The sequence below is a fragment of the Sturnus vulgaris genome, chromosome 1, assembly GCF_052056855.1.
Source record: "Sturnus vulgaris isolate bStuVul1 chromosome 1, bStuVul1.hap1, whole genome shotgun sequence".
Taxonomy (NCBI): domain Eukaryota; kingdom Metazoa; phylum Chordata; class Aves; order Passeriformes; family Sturnidae; genus Sturnus; species Sturnus vulgaris.
This window is the reverse complement of record NC_142243.1, coordinates 127,424,638-127,451,969: the sequence shown is the minus strand read 5'-3', so window position 1 is coordinate 127,451,969 and position 27,332 is coordinate 127,424,638. Positions and strand designations below refer to the sequence as shown.

Below are 27,332 nucleotides of genomic sequence, written 5' to 3'. Positions count from 1 at the left end.
AGGTTTGTTTGCTTATTTCATGACTTCATTAACCTACATCTCTGCAAACTCACTTCTGCTAAAGAGTTCAACTTCTTTTTATGACATCATTATGATACAATCCTCAGCTTTTCAGAAACAAGTGAGAGAGGCACTTCCCAAAAATATGAAATGACACTGTGTGTGTCTTCAATAAATTAGCTGAAATAAACAAGAATTAGTGATGCTGACATAAGGTATACAACATATGATCAAGAATTTGGCTGAGAAGAAGATTCTTTCAAATACCTGCCAAGGTAAAAGAAGCTACATGTTCCACAGTTTTCTGTGTTCACTGAACTCTAAAATTTGAGCTGGTGTTTAAATTCTGCATTAGAAGAAGCAGATTTAATAGCTGCTCACTTGAACGAGCAGTATTTACATACGACATACCAAAGCACAAGGAATGCCAATTACCACTTAGTGCAGCTACAGTTACAGAACTGCATTTCCTGATAGCATTCCTACCCTCCCCTGGTGCTGGCAGGTAATCACATCTGCCTAGAGCTATTGCTACTGCCAACACCTCCCGTGTAACAGAAATCACTGACCCAAAGCATATAAGGAAGCTTTTTTTAAAAAATGAAAGTTCCTGAAGTTTTGTTGAAAATGGGAAGCCAAGTGTCCTTTATATATATATACACTTACTCTTCCAGCTTCCTAATTCCTCTGTGATGTTCCTCACTTTTAAAGTAAAAAAAATCCACCAAAATCAAACAAACCAAAACTACAAAAACTTAACATTTCTTTCTATGAGTCTACGAGTCTTCCCTGACAGAAGGGTTAGCAATGTTCTCCATGTGAAATCTGCTAACATAAAAGTAAGACATGGGAATAAAATTGTGAAAGTTGCAATTGAGTTCGTTGTGGCTTTGTTTTGCTTTTTTTTTAAAAAAAATATATTCATGTGTGATATCTATTGCAATATTTTTCCTGAAAAAATTTAACCAAAATGGTTTTTAATTTGGGATGCACTGTGGGGAGGAGACTAAAAAAAAAAAAAAAGGACACTCAAATCAGGAAACAGAAGGAGGATATGCTTGACAAATTGGTCTGAGAATAGAAATTTGTAGCAAGATAGTGTCATGGCAATTTTCTTCTGTCTGTAAATTTAGCAACAATGCAGGACTTCTTTCTAAAATCATTTTGGTTATACAGCCACAAAAAACCCAAGATCCAGCAGTTACACTTCTTTTCCTTTTTACCAACTTTAATACTATTAATCACCAGCAGTTTAGATGCTTGTATTAAACATGAATGAATATAGTTAACTTGGACTGAAATATTACTGCTTATCTAATCAAAAGAAAAAACATCTATAGAAAATATAAATATGATCCAAATTGTTACGTGAATACCACAGACGTGGTATTTCAGTGGAAGTGATGCCAGAACTATGATACAGAGCTTTATATCCTTTATTCTACTGCCTCCCTGAGACCAGGTGTCATAAAAACACAGTGCACAACCTAGTATGATGCTGGGTATCTGACTTAACCTTATTAGCAGGACTACAATAATCTTATGGTTCATGTTTGCAAACTTCCCCCGTCAGGGCTCCTCCTCCTCCAGTTACTTCCAAATCACAGGGTCTGTACCTACATGAGTTATTGCACACATCCCTTCTGAGTATGGTTACAGTCTAGCTGCCTATACTTCCTGATCCTGAAGTTAAAGAGTTTAGCTGGGTGGACCAGTAAGTCTGACATTACAGCTGTACAGTCTCCAGATGTATCATGGTGCTTCCAGTATCATATATAAGTTTAGGCTTCCTTGAAACCTAGATTTCAAGGGAACAACTTCTTTCTTTCTCTCTTCCCATATTTGGATACCACAATTGATTTACGGCAGAAAGGGCAAGCTGCCAGCTCTCAGTTTATCTTTCTCAGTACAATGTGTGAACCCATCAATACATATAAGTTTGATCTGATACAGTCACAGCCATAGCACTTGTTCTTGCTGTCATGTTTACAGATAAAGCAGTTGTGTAAATAAACACCTAGAGGGGGCAGAAGCCTCCAGCATTGCTGAATAACTGAAGTTTGGAGAGCTCCATGTACCCAATTATGTGGGTGCATTTAGATACAAATTGCAGAAACAAGATTCCACTTTGTAACAATATTTCATCATGTTGTAAAACCTGACTGCCCCTCGAAACCTTTTATTTATCTACAGCAGTGACAGTACTAAACTGTTTAGGTCAGACAACTGCGATAATCACAATTATCAAACCTCTCTGAATTCAAATATGCAGAAACACCCTGGTACAATTCCATGCCTTGGGATTAGGTACCTATTTGAAGCCAGCAAGAAATCTGCAAGAGTTGAAAGTTAACACTTGAAGAGCACTTGCCAAATTCTTCCTCAAAATTGTATTTACTGCTTTTAGCATAACTCCATATTTTGCATGGCCTAGCCAACGGCAAATAGTACAAGCAAGAGGCACCTAAAAATCATACCAATGTAGTAACACAGGCACGGAACACTTCACAGAATCATAGAATGGTTTGGGTTGGAAGGGGATCTTGAAGATCATCAAGTTCCAAGCCCCCTCCTGTGGGAAGGAACACCTTCAACTAGACCAGGTTGCACAGACCCTTGAACATTTCTCTTAAATTAGAGCATTAATTTTTTAAAAGTAGTTTTGAAGATAATTAAATAACACAATGAAAATATGAATTCCAAAAGGAATTCATACCTACCAAAGTAGGAAAAAAGTATTCCAATAACGATCAAAGTTTTGCAAATTTGCATTATTTTGTCAAAAGGAATTCTGAAATGAAAATGCAAGTAAGGTGAATACACTGACAGTAATTCTTAACCACAGGCAGTACTTGCCATACTTCAGTCAAGTCTGCTTGATAAATGATGATGTGCATGTTTTACCCCACCAAGCACATCCCTTCTCACCTGTGCTATTCTGCAGCTTGCAGGAAAGAGACAAAGGAAGAGGAAATCATAGTAAGCTCTGCCTCTTATTATTCAACCATTCACATACTTTGAAATTTTTAATCAGCTAAGTTTTCACAATCGTCTAGCAAACAGCAGATTAATCTACGTTTATCTGTCTACTCCCAATTTTATAGGAAAGCGTCATGAATTCTCCTGTACTCCTGTATTGACAATCTTGTATAAACCTGTCACTTCTGCTTCTAAAAAATAACACAAAGCATTGTAGCATCCATTCCTTCATGCTGAAAAGACTTTCATAATACCTCTGCACATTTTTATATCAGCTTTTCAGTCTGACAATGAAAATGTATTATATTTGTCAAAAACCCTGTTATTGCACTGAACATGAATGAGTCTGATGATGGAGAATTTCGTCTGCATTCCTTGAAAATAACACATCAAGGCAAGACCCATTGCCTCAAAGTGACAGCCTGGAGGAGGATTCTATATAGATTTTTTGGTGACTGAGAAATTAATTCCATGCAGTCAAGAATGACTGTAACAGCAGCACACACAACTCATATCATGGTGTACTCCCCTTTACTACAATTGTCTGTCCTTCTTTGCTTCCTTCCTCATATGAAGCATAACTTTTAATGAGAAAACGTGCCAGTCACACATCCTCAAAAATAACTAGCTCTCTCTATGGCCATATGTCACGAGACTTTTGCAAGCAGACCCCTAAAGTCACAGCATGCTCTCCTGAACTCTGGGGCTGAGGTCCTCCTATTTACCCAGCTCCCTCCTCTCAGGATTCTGAATTCAACCATCCTACAGTCATTGGAGGAAAGGCTGCCCCCGACCTTCACATCTTACCTGTCTCTACGTATGAATTACTGCAGGACTGCCTTCCCTTGTCAGCTCCTTGATCACCTGGGTCAGGAATTTGTCATCAGTGTATACCAGAAGCCTCCTAGCTGCTTGCACCTTGCAGATTTGTCCCTCCAGCAGACTAAAATCCCTCCAGAGGTTAAAGTCTCTCATGAGGACCAAGGCATATGAATACATAGAACCTTCCCATTATGAGGGAGTCCTCATATTTTTCCTGATCAAGTGGCTCTTAGAAGACAGCCACAACAGCTTTTCCCACACTGGTCTGGTCTGCCTGCTAACCCTGATTCATACTCCCCTAGGTGGTTCTACAGCAAAGCTCTGTTGCATTCTCACTGCTCTCCCACATGAAGGGCAACCTCCCCCCTTGCTGTCCAGCTGGTTCTTCCTGAAGAGCCTGTACTCATCCACCACAGCACTGCAGTCCTGTGAGCTGTCCTACCACCTACACATGATCCCAACTTGATCCTAGCCCTGCAACGGAGTGCAGACCTCCAATTCCTCCCATTTGTTCCCATATTGAGTGCTAATGTACAGGCATTCTAGAGAGTCACTCAGTCGTGACGGTCATCCAGAAAAATCAATGAAACCTTCCCCTGCAAAGCCTATGGAAATGCAACTAAACCAAAGGCAAACAAGGAGCACTATTTGATCGATCTGAATTCCAGCTCCATCATGTGGCCTTCTATTAACAAGCTTTAAGATCAACAAGAAGCACTAGAAAGCATGTGACCTGCAAAATGATGTAAATGTTACGCAGTTCTGCTTTGGCATCATAAGCACACTGTTCTCCTGTATTCGGCTGCAGGCCCTGTGATGACTGTGAGGGCAGTCAGGAAAAGACTTCCCTTCTCACACCAGCCTCAAACCAAGACTCTTTTGCAATAGTGATCCCCAAAGCAAATCTGGGCTTATGCACTCTACAACAGTGTAACTGGACAGAGCAATCCCTACCTAAGCCTGCTTGCTTATCAGAATCTTAATTGGCAAAAAATAATGTGTTAAAAAAATCTGATAATAAACTTAATTTATAATATATTGATTCCTAGTTTGCCCTTCCCTCAGGATGTCTTTAGAAAGTAAGCCCACGTCTCAGCTGCTTCATTCAAGTGCTTACCATGCTCCTGAAACCAGATTTCATTGAAATGCAACATCTGTTTTTGATGACAACCACACCGAGTCGTGTGCAGTTAAAACATTTTCATCTTTCCACTGTAGTCAACTAAGAGAAGTCAATTAGTAGATCGATCTAGCTTCTGCAATTTAAGTTAAAAATGCAAGAAATCTAAAAAAACTAGAGAAAAGGGTATAAAATCTATTAGGTCTAAGACACTGAAGAAACTAATCTAAAACATTCAAATTCCTGTCTACACATATTCCTGTCTACTTCCTCTCCTTTAAAAGTGAAACATACTCTGGTAGTGCACTTCCCCATATCACATCAGCCTCAACTTTCAGCATTTTCCAAAAGTAAAATGACAATTAAAAAATATATATATATGATGGCTTTAAAAAGAGTAGATACCTTAACCAATGACAGAGCGTTAAATGTCAAATTCAGATCACTTAACAGAGGTGCAAGTATGACCAGTGAAGCATCAGTTCAGCACAAAGACACATTTATCATCACGTTTTAATGGCTACCAGAGACAAATAACTTATTAAAAATTATATATTAATATTAATTTTGCATTTCAATCTTTAATAGCTTCCAAGTTGCTGATTTAAGAACAGTATACAATAAAATTGGTTCTTTCTTGTGTTGGACAAAAGATACACCTATTAAAAAATAAAAGCTGAAGTCAAATGAAGATAAGAAAATGGCTGCCAAAGTAAGGAAGCTGCTGAATGGATCCAGTGAGGCAAGACAAAGATCAACTCTAAAAGGAAAAGAACACTCACATTAACATTATTTTTGTTTTATAACCCAATAATTTTCTACACTATTAGGGAAAAAAGTAAGATTGCACATTCAGAAATTTTGTCAAAGCAAGAATAAGCACTTGCTCTCAAGAGTCACATTACCAGCATAAAACCCAAAGGAGAGATCTTGCTCTGTTAGGGGTGGAGCAGGGCATCTCAGACACTCCCCACGCCAGGGAAGGGTCCAGGGACAAATGCTATGACAGCACAGACCGCAGCTCTCAGCAGAAGATGCTGTGCAGGGACCCCGAGGACACACCCACACTGCTCAGAGTGTAGTCCCCACGCAGCGGCGCAGGGGAAAGCTCAGGGTTTGACAGCGCAGGCCATTTCCTGAGCCAGCAGCCACCCAGCCCCTTCCAAGCACAACCAGACTTCCCTGGCTGCTCGAGCGTGGGGCTGGGTAAGCGCTGCCATCACCTACCACACAGAGCTGGACTTCTGCCCTCGGACACAGCTGCCCCTCTGCCCCTCACTCCTTAGGCTGGGATGGGCTGTGAACAAGTGTGGGAAGCGGCATTTAGTTGGCTCAAGCAGCTGTTGTCGGCATCCTCCCAGAAAAAACAACAGACTGGAGAGAAGCCGATCAAACACCACCATTGGACTGCTCTGGCTTAAATGAAGTCAGGAATTCAGCGCTTGGCTCCATCTCGCTCAAACAAAACAGAGAGCAACAAACATGCCAGTGTGACAGCTTTTTTCTTGACATCCAGCAGTGAAAGCAACAAGAACATGTTAATCCATCGCAAACGGTATTGAGATTCAGCACATGGAAAACTACCCACGAATGGATTTTTAAGCTCGCCTTAGGGATCACTACATTGTCGGTCAGAGCCAGTCTATTGCTCTATTTTTATCAGTAGATAAAATGAAAATTGAAAAACAGTCAAACAGCACACAAGTTGCAAAGTAACAAATGCTGAGCTAGCGACTTTAGACTTAGTATCAGATTTGTCACTTCTAATGACATTACTTTTACAAAACTTTAAAGATACAAATTTGACTCAATCTAGTAATATAACAATACTGATAAAAAATTACCTAAGAGAGCAACAGCCTTAAAGGAGCAACAAAAGTAAATTTTAGAAGAAACTTTTAAGTGACAGAGAAACCTATTTTGCCATTTCACAGGACATTTAAACTTGCACATAGTGGGAAAATGCAATTACGACATTGAAAATATTTTTTAGGTTTTTAAATGTCACTAATGCAGTTCCACATGCCAACTATTACACATTAATCTCGCCACTTTTTGGAAAAGATCATTATAAACTGGGTAGAGTTCTTCCTTATTAATAGCATGCTTATATAAAACAAAGTAAAACGAATCTTTCATCTATAACGCTGATCTTCAGCAAAGCAAAAGCACCAGGATCTGAGGCTGGAAAGTCCAGGACAAGCATCTTGAGCCTGAGGGGGACTTCCACCATCACAGACATACCAAGAGTCTGCTGTCAACAGATAAAGTCCTGCCCTTCCCCACAGCCACGACCCTCGCACACACAGCTGCCAAGCATCCACTGCACCAGCCAGCTCTGAGAAATGATTTTATTAAGCACTAATATAATGAGGCAGCAGGCTGAGCCAGATTTCAGAAGCTGTCCATACTGCTATATCAGATGGGTATGACTGTGCAATTGCACACCCAAACATAAATTTAATCAAAGATGGCAACCAGCAGTGCTCTTCTGAGTTGCCAATGGAGCAACGACTGAATAAAAGCATAAAACCCAATGAAATAGTTTATTATTAATAATATTATTAGCTTTGCCTACATTTTTTCTGTCCTAGGGAGACTATTCTACAAAAACTTACTGCTAATAAGCTAATATGCATGAACAGAAACAGCCTAAACTGAAAAACTGTAAATAAAAGCAAATCCACTTGCTTCAAATGTTTTGAAGCAGAAAGGGAAGTATTTTATTTTGTGGCAGTTTTTAAAAAATAAAAACATGGCACAAAATGACCCATAAAAATGCAGAAAATTGTTCTTCAGTTTTAAAAATTTCTGTATTCAAGGGTGCTGGATAACAGTGTGAGATATGAGCGTTCACAAGGCAAGGACAACTGGAGTTTTAGACATTACTTATTTCCTCTGCTATTCTGAAATTAATCTCAACCATTCAGAAGAATCATTTTGTATGATGAAAAAAATGTTTTAACAAGCTCTAGCTTTTGAAAGTACTTTCAAGAAAAGGTTTGGTAGAACATGAGATTTCACCTATGATTTAGCAGTCCCCTATACTCCCGGTACCTTCTGAAATACAAACAAAATATAAACAATTTCCAACAAAGTCATAAACTGGACAAATTTTATGAAAAAAATCACAAGTTTTTTCAGGATTCTGCTGTTATCTGTAGATGTACTTCTCTCCTACCCCCTGTAATTCAAGTGCTAGAGCTTATTATACACAGCAAGCATAGGTGGCCTTGGTAAATAAGTAAACAGCCAAATCAATTGATAAATGCACTGCAGATGATGTACAGTCTCAAATGCAGTCAATGCATAGTTTACTCAAAATGAAGGCAAGCTCTCCCCCTTTGGAGAGGTAACATACCGTTGTCCTGAGAGCTGGAGTGCCTGATAAGGCATTATTTGATAAATACTGGACACCATCCTTCAAATTTCAAAGGCATTAATAATCAGCAAAGAATGCTGAGTGCATCAAAGAAATCTCTTGGGATTTTAATGCCAAATTATGTCCAAATTTAGAGTCTTGATGAAGTCACTAGGGTCAAGAACAGGGTCTGTAAAATCTACTAAAAACAGAACACAGGTATTCTCTGAAAATTACTTCAGTTCTCCAACTGTTGTAGAAGGGATAAAGAACAAAGGCTAGTTTGTGCTTACTCCTGTTTCAGGACTCAGTTACCTCTAGAGAAGTAGAGCATGGAAGACTTAATGACTGTGTTGTAGAGTTTCTCAGAATAGGTCTGTATTTTTATAAGTAGCATGATTAAAGCAGCTTGCAAAACGCAGTAATGACAGGCCTACAAAAATGCTCAGATTTAAGCTGTAACTTCACGAATTCCAAGCTGATATTTATGTTATGACGATAACATCATCGATGAAAACGATATTATCATTTCGGAGAGCAAGAACGTTTTCATTAATTCAACCGGCACAGGATAAAGTTGAAAACACCCTGTCAGCAAATTCATACCTAGTTTTCCTCACCGCACTGAACATTTCCCTAGTATGATAAGCGGATCTGAACACCCACCTTATCCATCTGTTAGTTCAAAAAAAAAAAAGGGCTCCTGGCAAGGAGGGCCCGCACGCCTTGCCGCACCCCGCCCGCAGGGGCCCGGCGAGCGGGCTCGGAGCGCGGCCGCCGCAGGGAGGGGCCGGCGGGGCCGGTGCGGAGCCGAGCAGCGCCCGAGACAAAGCGAGCGGAGCCCCGTCCTGCCGCCGCCCGGCGCCGCGGGCTCCGCTGCCTCCCGCCTTTGCCCGCTGCCCCCTCCGGCCTCAGCCCCGCCGCCTCAGCTCCGCGAACGGGAAAGGCGGTGCCCGGGCCCCGCTCCCACCGCCGCCACCGCCCGAGCACCCCCCATCCGCGACACAAAGGACCCGCCTCGCCCCGGGCACCCGCCGGCTGCCCCGGCCCCGCCGCTGCCGCTCACCTTCCAGCTCCTCCATGGCGCGCCCCGACCGCTGGCTCGGGCTGGGCTCGGTTTCCGAGCGCCGCTGCCGTGGCAACGCCGCCACCTCCCGGCCCGCCAACAACCGCCGCTCCCATTGGCCGGGCGGGCGGCGCCCACAGCCCCGGGCGGCCGCCGCTGCCCCGGGCCCCGCCCCGCCCGTCCGCGGCACCGCGCACCCCGCTCCGCCTCGCCGGGCCGCAAGGGTGTCGCCCGCCCTTAGGCTGGGTCTTCCCAAGGGAGCAGGCACCTGGGCTGGGCATCTCCCTGCAAAAACCAGGCGTGTTCTGACATTCTGATTCAGGTGCGTTCTGACGGGTCCCGAAGCCCGTACGCTGAGGTTATGCTGTGATCGGGGTCTCCTTCCAAGAGCGGCGCTTGTACATGAAACACAGGATCACAGAATCGTTAGGGTTGGAAGGGACCTCGGGGGATCATCCCATCCAAACCCCTGCCAAGACAGGATCACCTAGAGCAGGTGACACGACAGCGAGTCCACGTGGATTTTGGATATCTCCACGACCCTCCCTGGACACGAAGACCAAAGCGAAGCACATAAGGAGAAATGACCGTGCAGTCAACAAGCATCCAGCATCTCTGGATGGGTACCAGGATGGTGCCAGGGACCCTCCGGCCTCAGCACCAGTAGCTGAACAGATGGGTGCTGATGCGTGGCCTTATTGGGTGTTCCCTTGCTTGTGGGAAAGCTGGGACAACTACAGGAAAAACACAGAAAAAAAATGTTTTCAGGTTCATGTCCTGAAAATAATTGCAGAAAATGGATTCCCCCACCCTTTCCCCCCCCGTTATTTTCTTAACTGAAAGAGATGCTAATATAAAATTAGCATCTTGATGGAATCTGCTGCTACAGAATAACTTTTGAGTATGTATGTTTTTGGAAAATAGTGCTACTAAATTGCCGTTGGCTAATGAATACAAATAATGCTTTATACATATGGAAATTTTTCTGTTCCTTTTTACAAATGGTCTCCACATTCAAAGCATTTCAATATTTTTCTTCAAGCCATTATTTTAGAATTACTTCTTAAGATCTTTTATTTGTCTTTCTTGCGGCAATATGCCATGAGCAACTAACAAAATCTTTCTAAATACAATAAATCTTATAGAAATTTGCATTCTTTGCAAATCTTAACCTTTACATTTTACATACAATCTTTACAAGCATCCTTTGCTGTCTTTACAGGCACATGCAAATAATTTCTCTTCTTATGCTAGACAAGTTGGTTGATACAGATTCACTTGTCCATAGAATCACAGTTACTGTCCTTATCACAGCACATCCATGAATGCAACACAAAGAAACATACATAAAAACTACATTAAATTGGAGATTATGGTCATGTTGTCATGTCTGCATCTCCTTAGCACAGAACAAATAGATCCAGATGCTGCATGCCAAACAGCCAGCATGTAAATCATGACTAATATATGATTAAAATCATCATTTGGGACCAAAACCTTGGGCATATATACCATATACATATATATAAAATAATGCATATAATATATATATAATATATATAATTCCAGCTACATTTTTTTCTAGTTAATTTAGTAAAAGTACATTTTTGAGTTGCCTTTAGAGTTATAAAATAGAGTTATAAAATAACAGGCCATGCCAGAAGAAACTAGTTTGCCACCAAATTGCAAAGTTCTAAACTTTGCAAGTGATCCTTTAAATCTTTGACACAGAACTTAAATAAGCCTATAGCTAGTAAGCATTTCCTGTTAAACTAGCCATTAGGATAGGGTACCAGAACTTTACTTCCTTTCATGATTTTTCCATATGTGGATTGCAAATTCAAAACCAGACGAGAAAATGTTCTCAATTTAGTGAAGGGTTTCATATTAGAGATGCATTTTGTTTGGTTTGGTTTATTATTTCTGTTTGAAATTTTAGGTTATTTTTGTTAAAAACAGGGACATGTAATAGCTTCAGATCAGCCACCTTTAGTGTCTACAATGTGGTGTTCACATCTGAGGTAATTGTCAACTTCCCCAGCACAGTCTATAGAGATTTGTCTCTGTAGTTGATATGGTCTTCGGGATCTACTTGGCCAAATGTATCATCTGTTCCAGGGTAAGAGACAAGTGCCTCAGAGTAGGATTCTGCTGCAAAACTAAAAGGTTGTTTTGACTCTTGTAGCTGGTGTCTGAACATGGGTTGTGCAATTATAAATGAGGACAGCATACTGTAAAAGACCCCTGATGCTGAAAAGCAGCTGTCTTTTAACTGTGGTGTCTGTGTGAGGAACAGGGGACTAGTCCTCTGTGATCACAGCCACTGTGCTACATGAATGCCTTCACAAATTTACCTTCATACTGAGAAAAACCCCAAGCCTGTGTTTTCTTCCTGCAGATCTACTGTGCCAAACTCAAGTCTTTGATGCAACTACATTCCTTTAACATTTAGGATTTTTTTTTCCAAACCATATGCTAAATTTATTAGTTGTTAGTTAGCATCGTGCATGCTTGTGCCAACATTTATTTCTGGCTTATGTATTTTATTGTTTGATTCCTTGATGCATTTATAGGGAATTAGCATCTGTTCAGTTTCAGTATTTGGCTTGGTAGCCTAAACAAAGCAGAGCTCTTCTGAACTGTCTTCAGAAGCTAAGCTTCCCATTTCCATAGCCACCATGGTATCCTTTATTTGGCCTATTCCACGTTAGTTCATATTTCATATGTGATCAGGATCTTAAACTGTCCCAGAGAGGTGATCTTACCACATCACTGAGATTCTTTGCCTCTGCTGGGAATATTTCAACTAATACATCTTAGGTTACATGTGCTATGCTGTGGTAAGCCTGTAGGCACCAGTATATATTTAGCTCCTCTTCCATATCAGTTGTTTTGCAGAGTCAGCAATGATGATAGAAATGTTTGCCTCTGAAAAGTAATGCAGTCTGAACACCTACTTACCTGAGTGTTCAGTCCTGTCTTTGAGAAGAACCAGGAAAACACAGCCCTAAATGCAAAAGCTATGTCTTCCTTACTCAAACTTGTTTCAAAGAATTGAAATACAAACACAGCCATGCCTACCCATGCCCAAACTCCAAAGAAGAGAGGTAAGAGTTGCTCTGAGGTATGCTCAGACATTAAGGAGGTGTGTAGAGAGGCCATCTAACATTAACACAGTTTCCAAAAAGACTCAGGTCTCTTTCTGCTGGCCAGTAAAGGGACAGTTTTTCATTTTTTGCTGGATAAAAAAAGGAGTTTGCCCACAGGGATAAGTTGAAAAAGTAAATTAGGAGTTTGTGATAAATTATAAAAACCCATTTTCTCTATGGTTTGTGGGCATAGAGAAAAGTTACAGGTTGGACTAAATCATTGATTGCATAAGCCAGCATTTTCAAAAGTGCTTAGAGACATGGACTTGTGGTCTAAGATTTGAAAGGGTCCTGAATTTCAAAACTTAGGGAAGCAGTGGCACCAAATCTTTGCCAGAATCTGTCAAGGCCCTTTGTAGAAGAACTGGAGGACTGTCCTCACAGCTCCCAGGTGTATTACTGAGATGTAAAGTTGTCTTTTTGCTTGCTTGTGAGTGGCAGATGTTTATGGCTGACACAGCCCGACTGGCATCAGTAAACTTGGCTCATTTCCTGTGTCTAAGCCCTGTTTGCCATGTTGCCACTCACGTGTGAGAGAGACCTGGGAACGTAAAGGATGTATTTGGTAAAATGCAACACAAAAGACTCTGACATCCAGAAATAATCACACATCCAACTGTCAATCCAGATAAAGAGGGGTTGCTGTGGGAAATGGGCTATGAATCTTGTAAGCAGTTTAGATAGGCCAGGAGGAGCTGTGGAATAAATGTGGCATCCTGTATGTATCAATATAGAAAAATCCCTACCTTGTACTATTCCAAATCTTTAGTCACTTTAGAAAAAGACTCCAGGATCCAGAGTTTTGACAATACCTTGCCCTTGGTTTTTGTGAAGCAGTGCAAATCATTTGTTTGGGGCAGAAGTGTTAAAAAACTACTAAGTCCTGTAAAATGATCAGAATTTCATTAACATTTCAAGTGCTCTTTTGCACCATTTGAATCCCTGTCACAATGACTAAAATCTTTATAAAAAATCAAAACCTTTCCACTATCTTTCATGTTAATAATGAGCACTGGATAAAGAAGGATCTCCCAAAGTGGTATTTTAATTAATACACTTTGCACTATAAGTAGCTTCTGGGAATTCAGATATGCTCACACAGGGGGACTTTAAAATTTAAATATTCCTAATAATCTTTTTCTTACAGTTAACTTTAATTGAGGACTACAGACAAGAATGATTACTCTCCTACTAAAATAATTCCTCAGCTGAATTCCTGCAAGAATGCCTTTTGTTCTTTTGTGTGTTATAGTCACAATTTATATTCAGGAATGGAGTATTGTGATTTTGCTATCAATCTTTTTAGCAACATTTTTTTTTTTCATAGAGTTTTATGGTTCTTTTTGCTGTGGTTTTCCCAGGTTAGACAGAGCGAGACCAGAGGCCACAATAAAACATGGTAAGAAGTACTGGAGTAAACAGTTTTTGCTCTCTCAGAACATGAATTGCTTAATTTATAAAGCTAAATTAAAAAAAAAAAAAAGAATAAATGAGTTATAATAATGCCCAAAAGACAAAATATGAGTTTAAATTCTGGGTTGCCAGCTGCTGGGTAGATTTTCTCAAGCTGAGTAATCAGTAACAGAAGGAGACCAGGACTGTGATGTTATCGCTGAATGTAGTACCTCTGCTGTTTTCTTATTATTTCATAGTGGCTTTTGCAACCTGCATAACAGTCTTTATATGTTGGGATGTTATTTTTTATAGTTCTACTAGCAGGCTAGTTCTTAAAAAAAAGAGGGCAATTCAGAGCACAGAATATGTAAGCCAAACAAATTGACTTTTGGTAAATCCCCTGCACTGTTTGTGCTTAATTTCCAACACACTTCCATGCTTCAGCTTGCTGGTTTAGGACACAATCTGTTTTATAAGGCACAGCAAAAGTGAGAGATTACTGAGAAACAAAACAATGCTGCAAAGTTGATTTTGCAAAGCCAGAGATTTACACAAAGCACTTTATGTGTTTGTCTATCCTAAATGCTCGATTAGAAGGACTGTGCTGGGTAGACATGTCCATCTATATATTGTATGAACAAATTGATCACACAGCTGGTGAAATATTCTGCTCTTCTGGAACCCTCTAAATGCCTTGCATGGTAAATAAAATTAAATTTATACATATGTACCATGGTTCTGTCAATGAGATGAGGTGATTTCACCCTTTAAGGCAAATTTTTAAAATTAAGAAATTAAAATTGCATTATAAATTAATCTTTATTTCTATTGTAATTTGATAGTGTATTTCTTCACTATGCAGAGGAATAGGGTATATTAGATCATGGTAAGACTAGAAATTCTGTCTGAACTTAGATTTTGTTTCAGAATAAAATATTCTGAAGGGATAGATGGAAAAGTTTCCTTTTTTATTTGTCACCTAAGATATGCAGCTTCTTTCCCAGAATGTGATCTTGTGATCCATCTATTCTTCAACAAAATCCTGGACAGATTATGCAGTGCATATCACCCCTTATCACATTGTGAGATATGACTAAATTTGCATGTTTGCAGTTCTTTGAGCATACATAGCCATGGATATGCCAGTAGAAGTCTTTCTTAAATAATTTTTACCTAATAGTTTTGCAAAGAAAGAAAACACTAAAGTTTCATTTAGTTTTAGAAAAGCATTTAGTTTTGTCTAATCCAAGTATCATTAAATTGGATATATTTTTCCCTTAAGTTAAACAAAGAGCCCAGTCAATGAATTCTCCAGGTCTGTTCTAGTTGTAGCTGATCTCCCAGTGATTATCTCTATTTTCCCTTTCAAAGCCACAGCATCACTCTCTATGTTTCTCTGGCCTTTCTCGCTCTCTTACCATTAACATTTGTGCATGGCCAAGGTGAGAATTCCCTGTGTCTCATAATGATTTGTGATTTATTTTTTCCCAAATGCTAGATATCTGCATGCCCCATGTTGTTTTCTAGTATTAAGATGTGTCGGTGATTACATCTACTGAGAGTGGGGGATGAAAACTGATGCTCCAGCCTCTCTAACACTCAGCTCAACAGGGTATTGCAACCAATTTCTTTTTGGGTACAGATCAGTACATTGGAAGTTTTCAGCAAACTGAAAGTAGTCGTGGCAAATGTGGTGGCCCTCAGTCTGAGCTACTCTGAGATGGCTTTTTCTGTAAAAGTTTGCTTTGCTATGTAGTTAGATGCTTGGATAAAAAAATTAATTTCACCATATGATACAATTCCACTGATCTTTCCAGCTTCATGTGAGTAGTTTTGGAAGAATCTTGACACATTTGGCACATAGGAGATTGCAAAACGTTATTTGTGGTGATGAATGGCTGCTCATTAGTTACTTTAATAACTACTGTAGATTTTAATATAAAGAAAAAATATTGCATTTTATTTTCTAATTTGCCATCTGGCAGAAAGTTTTCCATATCTTTATAAAAACTCACCAAATATGCACAGATTTGAGCAAGAAACACGGAAACATTAGTCCATACTTTCACTTTGGGGAATGGGCCCATCAAACTGCATCATACTGGAACATATCAGGAACTGGGCTGTGGCATAGTTCTATTTTTAATCACAGAAATAAGAAATAGAGGGGACACATGCTAGGTCAGAATATTTTCGCAATATATTCTTAAATATTTCATGCTATTTGATCAAACTGTAGAATTTAGAAATGCAAAAAAAAAAAGTCTTTGATTTGATTCACTGGATAGTATTTGATTAGACATAGCTTTTTCTTGATTCTCTTCTTTGGCTTATTGTGAAATTTCATATTGATGTAAAACATTTACATACATTGATCTCAGAAATGGAGTCATGGTTTCTGTTTTTATTCCACAGCATGAGAGACACTTTGAATTCAATTCAGAGCCTGATTAAGCTGATATTTGCTCTAAGATACTGAGTGTAAAAAAACCCCTATTTGGATATAGAAACTGTTACTTATGAAAATAATATCCAGAAACTATGGAAGTTTTTTGATCTTAAGCCATTACTGACACTGACAGAGGACATGGAAAGAGGAAATGAAAGCACAAAAAACCACAAGCAGAATGAAAAGCTGCAATTGTCCCCTCTGCCTCTTACAATTGTCTTCCTTTTGCTTGAAAAGAGGTAAATACTTGCAAAATAAAAACTTAAGTATATGATTTTGGCTTTCATTTAATAATGGGCACAAAGGAGATTTTGAGAGTTAATGTATTCCACATTGATTATAACACTTAATGATGGGATTTTTGTGTTTGTTTCCTTTTTCTGATGCCACTTCCATGATATTTGTGAGGATTGTGTTGATTTTAAGTGGGATTCAATTTTATTTATCAACAGATTATATATAAAATAAGATAAAATGGGCTGGGCAAAATTCCTCCAATAATTTTTAATTTTTTTAAATTTTGTATCTCTGTACATCAATATTTCTTATGGGTCTCTTCTTAGTCTTTAACACATGAACATGTTTTAAGTGTTGATAGATTTTTGTGTCCATTTGCAAAGGCCATTTAGATCATAACTATATCAGGTGGTGCCAAGTATTGTCAATTAAAATGCAAAGGAGTTAGTCAGAGATCAAACATAGGCAGTAATGAGAGAAAAAAAGAGTGTTTTGCTGGTAGGCACTGCTGGTTGTCTCTTATTGATTCCTCTCTTTGATTTTTCTTTAAATACTTTTGGAGAACTAATTCTATTAAAAGTCTAATTAAAACTGAAGGGAAAAACAAGCTTCAAGCCCAATTTTGTATTTTCAAGTACGCTTTTTGTGTGCATCTACCTGCAACTAAGCCAGCAAAAATCTTTTACAGCTCTGGGATACTGCTTACACTTCCTGAAAATTTTGTAGCACAGAGTCCTCTTACCTACATCTCTGTCTACCTCTCTCTGATTCTAGGGACCACTTCATTCAAATTCCACCAGAAATTCTTGCTTTTTGTGCTAATTCATTAACAATAGAACAGAAAGAGCTGGTTTAGCAATGCTGTGAAACTGGCAGTTCAGGAAGAAACCCCACTGAATTCTATTACTCCTCTGAATAATTTAAAAATCAGTGTCTTCTGTTACTTTCTTGGCTTGATTTTCTCTCAATATTTCAGATTAGGCTATTTCCTAAGTACTTTCTCCAGGTATCCAAACATCTGTTTCCAGAACTTTGTTCTCGAGAATTGCTCTTGCAACCTCAGGTTCTTTACTTCACTCTCATTATTATTTCCCTCACTGATTTCTGTATTGTAAGCAGAATCAAATGAGGCCAGCTCCTCATTTGCACTTCTGATCTGGGTTGGATGACTATTTCTATATTATCCCTTGTATGCATTTTATGCACCATAAACAAAATTTGGGACATCAGAGTCAGTAGAGACTATTTGTACCTACCTTTTCCTGAAAACAAACTTAAGCATACAAATGTGATTTGACCTTGTAAAAGGAGGTTCTTGGGCATCTCAAAGTACCCCAAGTTCTCTCACCTGCCCAGTGTCCTACATAAAATCACCATATGCAGCTGGGATAGATGGAGGCTGTTCAGCCATGCCTTGAGGGGCTGGGGCTGTTTGCACTTCAGATAAATACGTGAGTCAGTGGGTTTCAAAGTGCCTGCAGTACAAGCAGACAAATGCAGAGATTTGCTTAGAGCATGGTGGCTGAGTCACTGTAAAGCAAGCCCCATTTATGTCTTACAAGTCAGCACTTTGCATACATGCTGAATATAGCCTTTAGCCCATATTTACAGATAGGCATACCCTCCCTGCTTACCAGTCCTACAGGATGTGTTACCTCAAGTCTTGATGTCTTCATCCTTATGGCAAAGAGAGGGAATGATGTCCTGGACTGCACAGACAAAGCATTGCCAGCAGGTGAAAGGAGGAAACTCTGCTGCTCTACTCAGCGCTGGTACTCAGTACCAGTGAGTACTACACTGCATCTGGAGTGCTGCATCCCCTTCTGGATACCCCAGTGCAACAGAAATATGGACCTACTGGAGTGGAGGACCATCAGGATGCTGAAGGGACTGGAGCATGTATCCAGTAGGCTGAGAAACCTGGGGCTGTTCAGCCTGGAGAAGAGAAGGCTCAGAGGGATTTCATCAATGTGTAGAAATACCTCAAGTGAGTGGGCAAAGAGTACAGAGCCAGGCTCTTATCAACAGTGCCCAGTGATAGGACCAGGGGCAGTGGGCACACACACCAACACACAGGAGGTTCCTTCTGAGCACCAGGAAAGAGCTTTTTACTGTGAGGGTGACTGAGCACTGACACAGGTTACCCAGGGAGGTTGTGGAGTCTCTGTTCTTGTAGATATTCAAAATTAACCTGAACATGCTCGTGGGCATGCTGTATGGGGCCCTGCTTGAGCAAGGGGGTTGGAGCAAATGACCTTCAGACGTCCCTTCCCTCCTCAACCATCCTGTGATTCTATAATTAATTCCAAACATGAAAGTCCAGCACAGTTCCTGGCAGAACCTGAACATCCCCTTGTACTATTATTTCTATGTCAGAACTACAGTGTTGTATGAATGAGTAGATATCTCTTAGGTCATTCAGTTTCCCTGTGTTCAGACCTCAAACTTTTTGGATCTTGGACCTTGTATTTGAATTGTCATTTTAGCTCTTTCCAGTTCTGTACTTCCCTCAAATTCCTCCACAAAATCTCAAATGTAATTTCCATCAGCTGATGTGTTTAATCATCCATTATCTTAATCAGTCATCTTTTGTGTATGTTATCCTATAGTTGTGTGCATGCCAGCTCAGTTAATATGCTTGATGCATAAACATCTGGTTTGCTAACAAAATGATTATCATTTTTGCCATAAACAGAAACAAAAATTAGAAGCAAATGCTGCCACTGACATTCTTTGAGGTAATTGGGTTTTTCTTTGCCAATGGCTTACAATTACTGTGTAGCTATTTTTGTATATAACAGATTTCATAGTTCTAGTAGGAGGGATGAGGTCACTGTTTCATATCTATGGAGATATGGATCAGCATGCAGAATTCTACTTGATACAGTAATTTACAGGAGCTCTGCATTGTTCCTGCTTGCACTGTGAATTCAGAAATCTGTGCTTGCTATCAAAATAGCATATGCACACTCTTTAAGACAAATTCTCCCCATTTTTGTTAGCTGAGAAAGTTTTGTTTGCAGAGAAATTCTTTCTTTCCTGGTACCATTTCAAGGCTTTTGTTTGCAGCTTTAAAACTCCTGCCATTCCTTGTTTAAGGAAATACCGTTTTAACAAAAAGCATTGCTTATTTATAAAATATTCCTATTACTGCTATGGATCATTAAACCTCCATGAAAACAGCAGTGAAGCTGAATTTGGATGCTGCTGTGGTACAGATGATTTATGTCTTTTAGTAATGCTTTGTGAAATGATATTGAGAGGCACAAGTTTTTCTACACACAGTATGATTGTAGGCCTTGGCAAGGAAACTATTTTAGTTTCATTTTCAGATAGACAAGATATTATTTAGAAACAAAAATTCTTTCTTTCCCGTTAATTACTTTTAGCTACAGTTCTTTTAAATGACCAGTAGAAAGCCTTTGTGTGAGTGGAAGGACATCCTTAAAAGTATGAAAAATTTTCTTGGTCCAGTTAGCTGCATGCTAAATAATCAAAACTGAAAAGTACTATCCAACCAAAACTGGGTGAAAACCAGTGGACTCGATACAGGTATGCATTGTTGTTGAATATCAGAATAACAAAAGAAGCTTATTGTGCCTTTTTCTCACAGCAACTCCATAATTCCAGAAATATTAATAATAAAAAGGTACATTCTTCTCTATGCTTGGGAATAGATGTGAAACATCTTTATGTTTTAATCATGCTGTCTATGACTATTCATCTATCTGCTGTGGGTTAGAAAAACAGACTGTGAAATTTTTTTTCCCAGGCTCTGCCTTTCATTTTGCAAGATGTGAACTTTTTTTGCCTTAATAACAGCTAGAAAAGTTGTTCTTAAAAGGCTTGACCTGGTGCTTGACTTTCTGTCTATAGACAGCTACACTCACATAATTGGTGTAGAAAAAATGTGACCCCTTGTTATCAGCAGATACTAAAACTCTGTTTTATCCTTTCATGGGTTCAGTATGTGCTTCCAAAGCCATCAGCCTGAGATCTGACCTCACATTCTTACCGTTTCTTATGTTATTCTGAGATTCTTATAGTTACTATGCAAACCTTTCCTTCATTTCAAAGAGGATTTTGCTTGAAGGAGTTTTGCAGAAATGCTCCTGTTCTTAATTCGTGGTGAATTCCTAAAGCTGTAGAGGATCAGTGCTGTCAGGAAGTAGGAGTAGAGAGTGAAATAATGATGTGGTCAAATGCCCTTACAAAAATTCGATTGGTATTTGCCTGACAACCCTCCTGAAATCCAGGCAGGCCCTTGAAGAGTACTCCTGTTCCTTCTTACAGCAAAGGCATTCAGTCCCAGAGCTTTTTAGTAAGGCATGAAGGGACTGCTCTATAGTCTTCTCTTCTACATTAACCAGTAAGTCTTAGTTAGTTAGTTGGGGTTATCATTCTCTACCCAAATCTTACAGGTTACAAAAAACATGTGTCACCAATTACAACTATCATAACTGCAATAGTCCATTGCAGCTTTTTCCTTAGTGATTTCTTCCATATTTGTTAGCCTATGACTTGGTCAAGAACTGAGGGGAAACAGAGCTCTCTCTGCAATAGCCTCTTCCAAACAAGACTTTATGAAAAGTGTTAACAGTAAAGCTTGTGCTGCCAAAGTGACTGTGTAGTCCTTTGGCATCTGAGCCTCTGCCCAGAGAGGATGTTCTGCCTGACTGGATGTGCTACCTTTCTACTCAGGTCCCCAGAAATGCAAGTTGTCATTCTTTTGGTACAGAGCACTGGCTTACAGAACAAGCTTTGCAAGTATTCTTTCCTTAGTGCAACACAATCAAGTAAAATGCTTGAGAAACTTGACAAAAAATGTTTTTATGTAAAAAAGAGAAGGAAGAAGAGACTGTCATGATCTTAGTAGGCATCCATCTGCTATGTGACTTCATAGCTTGCAAATGCTATACTGTATCCATCTGCTATGTGACTACAAAGGGCTTTCTGAAACTCTTAAAGAAAAGGATCTCTCTCCATAACTCAGGCTAGGAAGACTTCAAAGATGAAATAAGACAATGTGAAGTATCTAATTGGGGAGGCTCATCTACAGTTATTCAGGAAAACAAAACTCTGGCTTGTCTGTATAATTCTTGCAAGATTCTCCAGTCTGTGATGTCAGACTTGCTGTTGGAGAGGTCCAGTCCCAGCTGGAATAGAGTTGCTAATGACACACTTCAAAAAAAAAGAGTGAGGCTGGGGAAGTCAGAGAAAGGGTCCTCACAGAACAGCAAATAAGACTTGTCATTGCAAAGAAATATAACTATCCTGCCCTTTTCTTAAAAATGCTGCTGTATGTTGTTCTGCTTGAACCAGAAACATGATATTTAACAGGTTTCCAGAATCTCTGTGCACGCTGTCTGTCTGCTGTGTTGTCTGCTTTATCAATGTTTTAATTTCCAAATGTCCTCTGTCATCTCTTCTAGAACATTCAAATCATGAAGTAGTGAAACTTAGAAGTACACGATGTTGATAAGGTTACCTTCCTCTTTGCATATTTGAGTGAACAAAAAATATGGAACAGTTACCAGACATCATATCTTAGAAAAGATCAGGTCTGTAGGGTTTAGCAAGCAAGGGATGAACCCTCCTAGGATACAGTGCTGAAAAGCTAAGTTGTAGGCCTTGTGCCCTTGGGCCCTTGGTCCTACAGGGAAGTAAAAGTTCTGTGTGTGCCAGCTCACTGTTCGCATTCAATCTAATGGTTTCCATGAGAAGGAAATCATATCTGCTGTCCTATAAAGCCCCTGTTTTGGATAATGAGAAAGTCAAGTGTACTGGTGATATCATGTAACCTCAGAAAATATCATTAATAAGTTCAAATAAAGCATCATGTTTCTGAAAAAAAGAATTTAGCATATGGGACCTTCCTCTTTACCCTTTCCAGTAAAAAAAGGTGAAGATGATGTAGAATGGTGTCATTACTCAGGTTCATGGTTATGTTCAGTCAGGGTGGGGTTGTCCTAAGGATAAAACTTGGAGGCATGTAGAAGATGTCTGTTGCTAATGAGTAGCATTATATTAAATTAGTTAGTTGCTATGTATTAAATATATGCATGCAGTGAACTTATTTTTTACTGTTATATGGATTTCACCACGGTTCCATTTAGGTGACTGTTTTGTGAGAAAGTTTTGCATAATCAAGCTATAATGAAAGAAAATGAACTCAGTATTATATAATAAAAACAATAGCAACAATAATAATAGTAATCCCCCCTCATGACTCCTTAAAGTCTCAAAGCTGAATGTCAAATAAATATGAGGAGAACGAAAATAATCAAGACTTTGTTTGAAGAATGGGGATTTTGTTTGTGTTTCAAATGTATTGTTTGCTCTTCTGAACTTTCAGAACAATATGCTATTCTCAGATACTGCCATACAGCTGTAAACAGTACCACTGTTTGTAGTCATATGTTCAAATAAAGAAGTGAGCTCCAAAATATCTTCACTGGATTCTGTTAAGGATACTTTTCTGGGATGCAGACATTTTGCATTAAAAGGAACCCTAGTACACTGCTGGACACCACTGCCTCCCCTCCACCAATGGACCTGTAGTAGCAATTTTCAGCAAATGCCCTAAGAATAAACATATCTATGTAGGGATTTAGATCCGGATAAAATATGAATCTGATTTACAGCATGGATTTGATGCTGAAATTACAGGGTACAGTTGATTCCTGCCCTAAAAGCCAATAAATAAATGTAGTATTCACTTCAACACTATTACCCTAAATTTACATCACAGGAGCTGAATTTGCCTCAGCAGTCTCACATCTACTCAGGAACAATGGATTTTAAAGAGATGGAGTCAAGGGAAATTTTCCACTTGTAATTTTCTTTTTTCAGATGGCCACTTAATTTCAGTATCTCACTTCATCAGTTTCTCAAGTCACATTTATAGACTTATGGTATACTGTTCTGTCACATTTATACGTATTTATATGCACATCAGATAAATCTTTCTGTTAAACACAGCTGTATAAGTTCTATTTTTCCTATTATTTTTAAATGTATTTTCTTAGTGAAGAATAGGTCTTAATTTTTAAGAGTGTTGTCAAAATATTTGTTTGGAATACTATAAAAGCAACTGCCAGGTCAGAGAAGGACTAACTCCAAGGATTTTGTACATTTTTTTCTTCTTCTGTTCCCAGATTTCATTCTACTAGTTGCATGTTTCTCTTGGTAAAGGATGTTTTGGGATTTTTTTATGAACTATCAACATCATATATGAAAAAGGCAGGTTTTGTTATTAAGTTAAAGACCCTAGAATGGAAACGTAGTGAGTGACAACTTCAAAAGCAGCTGTTTGTCACTAACCTCTCACAAAATTAGCCTAGAATATTAATGCTGGAAGGAAATCTGCTCCTTCCTGCATTAATAATCTCCTGGATGCTAATGCTTAGTTGAATAGTTATAGTTTAAGGATATTTTATTATTCTTGTTGTTGGACAGAAAATATTGGTTGTATCTAAATTTCAGATCAGTTGTGGCTTGTGATCTCTCCCGTGAGAAGAGTTAATAAATGTTGGACTGTGCTCACAAGGAGGATGCAACTCTTGCAAGTCTTTGTCCTTTGAGGATGCCTAGACTGACCCTGGGTTATGGGCATAGAAATGGGATCTGCAGAAGCTGTGCACCTCTACATAAGTAAAGAGTAGCACAAGGTGATGTCTAAGACCTGCTTGTCAAGGATATAAATGTCTCCTTTTGAACTTGGGATGTCTTTCTCTTCTTTGGCTGAAGTATGCTTTGCTTTTATTAAATATGCAAATTCCTTTGAGTAGTTCTCTTTGAAGATGAGATTATCAATCCTAGTCTTTTTCCTTAAAGAAAATAGTCAGTGTAGTTTTGGACCCGTTGTGAGGTAGTCTAGTGGTTATGGCATTCACCTGAGAGAAGGTAAATAAAGCCTTTAATTTCTTTTTACACAGTGTGGAAATGCTTTTAAAGGAAGTCTTGAGAATGTCAGCACCAGAATACTTTCTTGTCTAGAAGGTAGATGATGGAGATTCAAAGCCTCAGACAAAGCATGGGAATTATGCTAAGCCTTTGATGCCATGGATCAAAGCTTTATTTTTCAAACTGTTGTGGAAACAGGCACTATTGCTACATCCTTTAATAAAGTGGTGTCCTAGGAAGAATGGCTGTTAGATTGAGACACAGTGTACTGTTATGATCATCTGGCCATTGTTGGTTTTTTTCATGTATGCTTGAGGTACTTTCTTTAAAGTGCAAGATGCCCCAAAGTTACTGTGGCTTTCAACAGGAAAGACGAACAGATCTCACCTTCAGCCACAAAGGGACATGGCATCTGGACCTTGAGCTATGTTTAGGACTCTTATTTAAGGCTTTGAATTTTGACTTTAAAAGATATTGGAAAAAGTAATGAATAGCTGTTCAAAAGAGTACGAACTTGACTTTCTGGAAGAATAAAGGGCTTAGGGAGAAGTTCTGAGTCTTGTACTCAGTGCCTGTCATATTCAGAGCCACTAAATGAGCTTAGTCAATAACAATTCCTGTGCAGAACGCTTCCCTCCAAACGTTTATCTCAGCTCTCTGGCAAGGATGAGTGAACATATTGGCTTATGGCTAAAAGATGGTACGTAATTGAAAGAGAGGGCTAACCTTTCTTATGCCTGAAGCTTCAAGGTTATATGTGGCATCTTCAGTTCATGTACAGCACATTTGTACTTCTTTGTGATGCAGCCTGGCAGACTGGTTCATAGAAATCACAAATCTGAAAGCCCAAGCTGTCAAACTGCACCCTGAAAGCCTTTAAGATAAAATTGCTTCCTTGTCTGGTAATGTGTCTTCAAAAAGCTTAGTGTATTATCATTACTGGAATATAAAAACTAACAAAGACATTTGAACAAAGAAAAAATAATCTCATCCTACCTGGACTTGTTAGGTATTAAAATACACAGGAAAAAAAATGTTCTGCTTTTCCTGTTGATGAAACTGAAAAAAAACCCAAACAACTGAATTGCCATGTGATTATGGTTGGTGAGTTGAACAATTTCTTTGCTTTGGAAATTGTACTGTTCTACTAATTTTAGATTACAGATACATGCAATATATACCTATAATATCCCTATATATCTATATCTATATGCTTGTATCTGTATAAATGTGGCTAGTTTATCTCCATATGGTTATATCTAATCCATATGATTAGACAGAGATACAGAAAAAGATATATAGGCCTAAAGAAAAATACGGATATTTTATTGATGCACTGCATGGTTCAAGAAACAAGTATTAAGATATGGCACCTTTTACTGCTCTGAACTCATTCACACATTAAGTGGGCAAAAACCTATTACTCCTGGCTAAGTAGTGGAACAGATTGATTTTCTTAGTATGCCCCCACATTATGAAAAAAAAGCCTCATCAGTATCCTTCTGAAACCCTTCTGAAGAGTTCCCTGTACTGTAGGCAAAAGAGCAGAATAATTTCGAAGTTGTTACTTACAGAGTGCACATGCTCCTCTGAAACTGTGTATTTCCTACGTAAAAATATCCAAAAAGCCTTTGTATTTGACTTCAAGCCAAATGGGATAATTTTTAAAGCATAAAAAGTAAATGTCTCGAGCTTAAGCAAGCAATGTCTTCAGAAAGTGGAGAGAAATGTGAGTATATGGTACATAAATAGTAAAATAAAATTAATTTACTAATACTGATGAAACATATTGGTAAATAAATATTAGATTATATTTAATTGTATTGAATTCTATTAAATATATTCAGTTCCAGGTATTACCATTGGTTTAATTCATTATGGTAGTTCTGCTACATTCACTTTGCAGCACTCAAATAGAAAACAATATAGATGGAAAATAAATATCTTTCAGTTGACATAGATCTTCTACCTCCTTCTACAGATGAGCACAAAGAAATAAGACAACATGAAATACATTAGTGTCATCCTGTCCCTTAAAAATAAAATCACTGGTATAACTCGCTCCACAGCTTTTTAGCTGTAGATTTTTTAGCTCTCTCCACTAAAGAGTGAAGAGAATTTTTATGAGATTTCTCTCTAACTTGGATAAATCAGATCCACTTTTTTTTTTAAGTGTTACTTTTGCAGAATGTGCTGAGCACAGTCTAGTAATTACTGTATAAGTACTGTGCCATAAACCTCAAAGCAGTTACTTGCCTTTTTTCTAGCTTGAAATTAACTGCTCAGTTCTTTATATTCAGTATTTCTGTGAAAACATCCAGGAAGCTGGAATATCTACTCAATAGTTTTACATGTCCTAAAGAAATAAAAACAGCAGAGAAAAAAAATCAGTTTTAATATGGGAGATAAAAGTATCAACCTCTAAATATTTTCTGACCTCACAACACATAAACAGCAGCCACTGAAGTATTTTAGAGAAATAGAATAATGCTTCAGAGAACAGCCCCTAAATACCTAATGGAAGAAAGAAAGGAGGAACCATAAAGAGGCTATGAGGTCTTGGGAAGATGTTGACTGGTCTTGCATGTAGCTGACATGAAAACAGGTTTCCTGCAGGTCAAACAGTGATAAAAATATTATGTTGATAGATCTGCATGCAGATTTTGCAAAACTACTGTAATTAGGGCTAGAGTTTGCTAAACTACCATAGTAGAATAAATAAAGTACTTTGTCTTTTAAAAACAGTGTCCTCAGGACAGCACAGTACAAGGTGCTGACATGTACATTAATGTCAGTCCTTGAATACTTACACAAACACACATATACATTTATGGAAAATAAATAGCTTT

At 38.7% G+C, this 27,332-nt stretch overlaps 1 protein-coding gene across 2 annotated transcripts in view; it reads right to left on the bottom strand.

The window, feature by feature from the left end:
* The window catches only part of ZC2HC1A (zinc finger C2HC-type containing 1A), a 31,489-nt gene extending 22,067 nt beyond the window's left edge, over positions 1-9,422 (bottom strand). For both annotated transcript variants that reach the window (XM_088176553.1, XM_088176559.1), the window contains exon 1: positions 9,349-9,422. In XM_088176553.1, coding sequence (XP_088032679.1) covers positions 9,349-9,364 — 16 coding nt within the window. In that variant the 5' untranslated portion in view covers positions 9,365-9,422. The remainder of the gene's footprint in view (positions 1-9,348) is intronic.
* Positions 9,423-27,332: the final 17,910 nt, after the last annotated feature.